The 6,546-nt window shown below is 40.8% G+C and overlaps 1 protein-coding gene across 1 annotated transcript; it reads left to right on the plus strand.

Annotated features, from left to right (window-relative positions):
• Positions 1 to 4,865: 4,865 nt before the first annotated feature.
• LOC115274700 (olfactory receptor 7A17-like) lies at positions 4,866 to 5,864 on the plus strand. The gene has a single exon (XM_029918129.1). The coding sequence runs from the start codon at positions 4,896 to 4,898 to the stop codon at positions 5,862 to 5,864; it is 969 nt and encodes a 322-aa protein (XP_029773989.1). The 5' UTR covers positions 4,866 to 4,895.
• The last annotated feature ends 682 nt before the right edge of the window (positions 5,865 to 6,546 follow it).

A 6,546-nucleotide genomic window follows, 5' to 3' on the forward strand; every position in this document is an offset into this window, starting at 1 on the left:
TAGTGTTACAGAAATTGAAAAGCCTTTGCTGCACCAATGAAGTTGAGTCCTGTCATTGCAAGTGATATGAGGACAGAGCTGCATTTTCTAGAGCCTTCACAAGTGGGGCCATGTCTCTTTCATTCCTGAGGTCATAACTTCCAACCGCAGCAATCGTCCATGGGAGAGCGTGGGTCATCGATCTCACGCTGTTCTGTGCTAACATTTGGGTGAGCCACGGCCTCTTCAGAAATGATTGCGAAATGTGTTATGGTGGGAGGGACCTCTTGCATCTGTAGTAGTTTTAGGGCCATCACTAGGCACAATAGGTTATGGGGAGTTTGTGATATCAGGCCCTTCCCATTAAGGCTTTGATTGTGGAGGGAAAACATGAATATACTCAGCCATTTCTCCCTGATCTGTTTCCTCCAGAGTTAGTGATGCATCAATGGGCCTTCATCTCTCACAGACTTTCCTCTGTTTCACTGCTGGTTCTTACATTGTTGGGAGTGACTGTTTACCATAATTGCACTATTTGTTAATCGTAGTCTTTTAAGAATCATTTTCCTCAGCAATTATTGTCTGGTAGATACTACTATTTATTCTGTTCATAAATAAGTAACTAATGCAGTGTTTCTTATGTCAAGGTCTTTACTTTGTGAACCGAGATGTAAAAAATGAATAAATTGATACTGAGAGGTTGCACTGAATCCTTGGGAAGTAGATCCCTTAAAGTTGTCTCTTTATTTTATTTGTAATTGTTTTCAAGAAAGAGGACTCTTTCACAGGAGACCCTGTAGCATGCCAGAGAAGCATATAGATCCCGACCCTTGTATGCAGTGTTGGGGTCTTTCCGTGGAGACGAGGGGAGTGGGCAGTGCAGAAACAGCAGAGGAGGAAATTCAGGGGTTAAGTAGAGTGGATGTTGTGCTGCTGGATTTAGAAATATATCTTACTGTCTCAGCAGCCATCAGGAGCAGGGTCTGTGAAATGAACCCAAATGATCTTGCCTGGGTTGGCAATAGTCAGACTAACAATCTTACTTTTTGGCTCGAAGGTGGAAATTGAAGTCTGAAATTAGTGAGTGTAAGTGCAGATTTTATGTCAGGGCACAGTTTTGAAAAAGTATTTTCTAAGGAACAATGACCCAGGTCATTGTGAGGAAAAACTAATGTTGCATTCAGAGTGGGAGAGGGGATATTGAGGGATAGAAATAGCACCATGAGTGTGAGATGGGAGGCAGAGAATGGCCTGAGAGTTGGAAATCATGAATGGAGAAATCCAGATGAATTTTTTATTCATTCTTACATGTTTACCAGAAACAATGCAGATACAGTCATTACTTCATTGACAACTTTCAAACTGTCTGTGGTATTATTTTATTTTACTGATGGAAAGCATCACTGACAGCAGTGATGCTGCTCATACACGTAAGAGAACCTTCGGGGTGATCTCAGAGCACAGTGTTTCCAAGGATTCTGCATTTCATTACTAATTTTAACTTTTGCTTTAGTATTTGTAACAGTTTTACATTTACAAAACAAAGTTGCTGTGATTTTTCAGAGGGTTCTCCTCAGCTCTCTTCCCAGTTTCTACTATTACAAACCCATCCTGTGTCTCACACAGGTTAATTTTAATCCTCATATCTGCTGAGGATCCACATGCAGTGACTTTTTCTTAGGCTTCATTTGCTCCTGATACAGGGATAGTTTAGGCGTACTAGGAAGGCACTCTGTAAGATAATCTTTGTTTGAACTTGCTTTATTTTTCTTTTGTTAATGAGTAGACTGGGACTGTGGGTGATGGAGAAGAAGAGCAGGGAGGGAAATGAGCATGGTCAACTCATGACATCATGGGTACACTGTCAACATGACTAATTCTCATGGTGTTGAAATTGGTGTCCTGGATGACATGATAGGTATCAGGTTTCTCTTTCCCCTTTCTTTCCATCCAGTACTCCTTTGGGAAATTTCTATGTGCAATCCCATCTTTATGTAGTGGTAGTTATCTTCTACCTCCTTAAGGATAGAATATTTCTGCAAATCATTGGTTGTCTTCTGCACTCGAGATTGTGTTTTCAGGATTTATTTTTCAGTTAATTACAGTATATCCTCTGTGTTATAATCCAATCCTAGTTTATTTTTTTTGCTCAAGTGGTGTCAGCTTTGGCAATGGAGAGCTCCTTCAGTTAGTTGATATGTCCTTATGGACTGTCTCCATCATTCTTGGCTTTTGAGGGACATCATTTCATGATGTATTATAGGATCATGCTTCAGCTTTATGCTCAGCTTAACGTATTTCCCTCCAGAGCCCTACAGTCAGTCATTTCTATGTGGAGCCCTGTTTTATTTTATGGAATCATGGATGATCTAGGTATCTGCTGTGTTTGTTGCTGCCATGGTCTCTATATCCCCATATCTGACCTGGCAAGGAAAATATGAGTGTTTACTACTCAGTGTATATGTGGACGTCCATACATGTGTGTATATGTAACTCTCTACATTTTTAACTAAACAAAAGCAAGTTCATAATGATGGCTCCAGCTTTGATTCAGGAACATGGGATTATAAGCGTTAGTTCACCTTGATTACATGTCGAGTCCCACATCAAATGTGATAACCTCATTCCTACCACTTACTGCCCACTTCCTTATATGTTGAATTTCAGTTCACATGTGCAGGTCTATAAGCGTTGTTGACAGTACCCTCTGGGATACATTTCCTCCAGTGCAGAGACAGTCTTCTGTGCAATTTCTTTGATGTCCAAGTTTATGGACTCTTCTCTTTTCTCTGATCTTGTTTTTGTGCACTTTTTTCTTTGCCCACACATTTCGCGGATACTATGCCATGCAATTGTATTACATTTAGATTGTTTTTTTCACAAGTGCATTCAAAGTAGGATTCCATTAGTCACTTGAGTTTTACATTTGTATTGATTTATATCCTGCAATTTTGTTCAATTCCTTTATTACTCTAGAGTTTTTCTTGCTTTTAATGCTTAAATTAAAAAAATTTTATGTATTGAAAAAGATTTTGAATATTCTTTTTGAATGAGAGAGGGACTGAATATGAGTGGGGCCACAGAGAGATGGAGACACAGAATCTGAAGTAGGCTCTAGGCTCTGAGTTTCAGCACAGACCCTCAGTGGGGCTTGAACCCATAAACCATGAGATCATGACCAGAGCGAAAGTTTGATGTGCAACCAACTGAGCTCCACAGTTACCCCTTAGTGTTTTTTTTTTTAACAAATAAGATACTTTTTGTGTGTGTGTGAAGAGAACTCATATTACTCCTTGCATACTAATTTGGTACCTTTGAGTTTGTTCTTTTTATTTTATTTTTTGGTTATTTGCAGTGTCTGGTACTTGCAACACCCTGTTGCATAAAAAAAACATGCTTGTCTTGCCTTAAGTTAGGGGTCACTCTCAGTGTTTCACTATTAAAAATGATTTTAGACGTGGGTTTTGTGTATGGACTAATAGTGTTGTGGAAGTTACTTTCCAATCTTAGTATCTTGAACACTGTTAGTACTAAGGAATGCTCCATTTTGTCTCATTTTATTTACCCTCTGTTGAGATACTCATGTCGTTTTATCCTTCATTCTTTAAATGTGGTGTATTACACTGAAGGAGATGTATTAGTTCAACAATTCTGGCCTTCCTGGAATAAATGCCATTTGGTCATGATGCAGAATCCTTTTCTACACCATGATCCAAAGGCTGCATTGCTTGAATCAGTTCACACAAAACTTCTTTGGGAATATTGTTCTGTACTTTCCTTTTCTTGCAATGTCTTTTTCTGGATTTGTATCAGTGCAATGCGGGCCCAAGGGAATAAAGGAAGAAGTGTTTCCCCTTCGTATTATTTTGGGAGAGATTGAGAAAGATTGATGTTAACTCTTCTAATTCTTGTGGTTCCAGTGACCCTTAGCTGTGACGAATGCACTGGAATGCCTGTGTCACAACCTGCAGTTCTCCTAGGAGAAAGCTCTTTGACTTGTGGGGTAGCCTGTCCCCTGTTTCCTAAAATGTTGTGCTTCTGCTACAAGAGTACACAGAACTACAATAAAGGAGAAAGCTCTCTCTCCCTATCCACACTCACGTGTGTGTGTGTGTGTGTGTGTGTGTGTGTGTGTGTAGCAAAAGGAGAATTTATCAGTGAAGTAGACACCCATAAAACACCATAGCAGGCTGGAGCTGTCTAATGCAATAGAAAATGAAGCATTTTGACCAACTGGAGACCTAGAGTCAGGATAAGAGAGAAAGAGAATTATGACAGAATAAATTATGTTCCATTTGTATACATTGTATAAAAAGGTATCCTGTTATAGACAGACATCAACTATAATATATACATATAAAAACAACAATAAACTGCATTGCCTTAGAATGTTTCCACTTGCAGGAAGCTTTGAGCTCTTCTGATTGATATCCAACTCCTCTGCTGGTTGTGTTATCTGTTCTGTTCACAACTTTCTTTTGATGTTGCCTGATGGTTTTGGATGAGCTCTTGACTCAAGGTCCTTGCACATGTGATTTCTCTGCCTTGCCTGGTTTTCTGTAAGTTATCCACTAGGTTCATATATCCCTTAGTTTTCCAGGTCGGAAGCCCCTGTTCAGACAGGACACAATGGCAGGTTTCCCTCCCCCTGAGGGCTCCTTTGTCCTTGATTATTTTACTTGTTATTTGTAACCACCACCTAAAACATCATTTACCCATTGATTAAGACTCTATTCCTCCATCTGAGACATTTTAGAGTCCCTGAAATCTACTGGTACAAGATTTAGACTGGTAAGAATGTGTAAGAAATAATAAGTGCATCCTGTTGAAAACACAGCATCTCTCCTAATTCTGTGATCATGCTGGTGTCCTTACAATGTGTCCTTATCTCTGTTCCAGTGGTTTGCATCAGTTACATGGAAGGAAGAAACCAAACCCGTGTTACACAGTTTATCCTCCGGGGACTCTCAGACCAGGGGGAGCTGCAGTCACTGCTCTTTTGGCTGTTCCTGTCCATGTACCTGGTCACCTTCACTGGGAACCTGCTCATCATCCTGGCCATTATCACAGACTCCCGACTCCACACACCCATGTACTTCTTCCTCTCCAACCTGTCCTTTTCAGACATCTGCTTCACCTCCACCACCATCCCAAAGATGCTGCTGAACATCCAGATGCAGAGCAGAGTGATCACCTATGCAGGCTGCCTCAGCCAGATGTACTTTTACGTACTTTTTGGAGGATTAGGCACCTTCCTGTTGACAGTGATGGCCTATGACCGGTTTGTGGCCATCTGCCACCCCCTGCACTACATGGTCATCATGAACCCCAAGTTCTGTGGCATCCTCCTCCTTGGATCCTGGGTATTGATTGTTCTTGACTCTCTATTACATGATTTAATGATTTTGCAACTCTCGTTTTGCACAAAGTTGGAAATCCTTCACTTTTTCTGTGAACTCAATCAGGTGATCCAACTTGCTTGCTCTGATACGTTCCTCAATGACCTGGCCATGTACCTGGCAAGTGGACTTCTGGGTGTTGTTCCACTCACTGGCATCCTTTTCTCTTACACTAGAATTGTATCTTCCATTTTGAAAATTTCATCTGTGAGGGGCAAATATAAAGCATTTTCCAGATGTGGATCTCATCTTCTAGTGGTATCTTTGTACTATGGTACAAGCCTTGGGGTGTATCTTAGTTCTGCTGCCTCACAAAACTCCAGGGCAAGTGCCGTAGCCTCGGTGATGTACACGGTGGTGACGCCCATGCTGAACCCCTTCATCTATGGTCTGCGGAACAAAGACATCAAGCAAGCCCTGAGAAAGCTCTTTAGAAGAGAGACATTCTCTGCCTATATGATTCTTTGTTTCAAGATAATGATATGACTATCGGGGTTTAAACCCCTAAAATACCTAGATCATGATATTTAAATCAATTCAGAGACTGACAATCTGTAGTTTATCTTTCTACAGTATTTTGTTGGTAAAGGTTTCTCATACATGACAAGCAACTGTTTCTTCTCTTTTTTTCTGGAAGTTTATGTATTGATTTTGAGAGAAAGACCAAGAGCGTTGGGGAGGATCAAAGCCAGATTTAGGATATATCCTAAGCTGTGTCTATGCTGTCAGCACAGAGCCTGAAGTGGGGTTTCATCTCAGAATGTGAGATCTTGACTGTAATCCAAATCGAGTTTTAGGCGCTTACCTGACTGAGTCACAGGCAACATTTCTCTTCCTTTTTATAAATCGTTTTGACCTCTAATCAAATTGCATTGCATGGGTTAAAAGGTTTTTTAATTTGTTTTTTCATATTGTGTGTGTGTGTGTGTGTGTGTGTGTGTGTGTGTGTGTGTATGAGAGAGAGAGAGAGAGAGAGAGAGAGAGAGAGAGAGAGAGAGAGAGAGAGAGAGAGAGGGTGGAAGGTAGGAAGAGAGTGGAGGAAGGGCAGAGGGTGAAGGAGACACAGAATCAGAAGCAGGATCCAGGGTTTGAGCTGCCAGCACAGAGCCTGATGCAGGGTTAGTTAACCCACGAATTCTGAGATTATGACCTGAGCCGAGGTCAGACA

Source organism: Suricata suricatta, chromosome 12, assembly GCF_006229205.1.
Source record: "Suricata suricatta isolate VVHF042 chromosome 12, meerkat_22Aug2017_6uvM2_HiC, whole genome shotgun sequence".
Classification (NCBI taxonomy): domain Eukaryota; kingdom Metazoa; phylum Chordata; class Mammalia; order Carnivora; family Herpestidae; genus Suricata; species Suricata suricatta.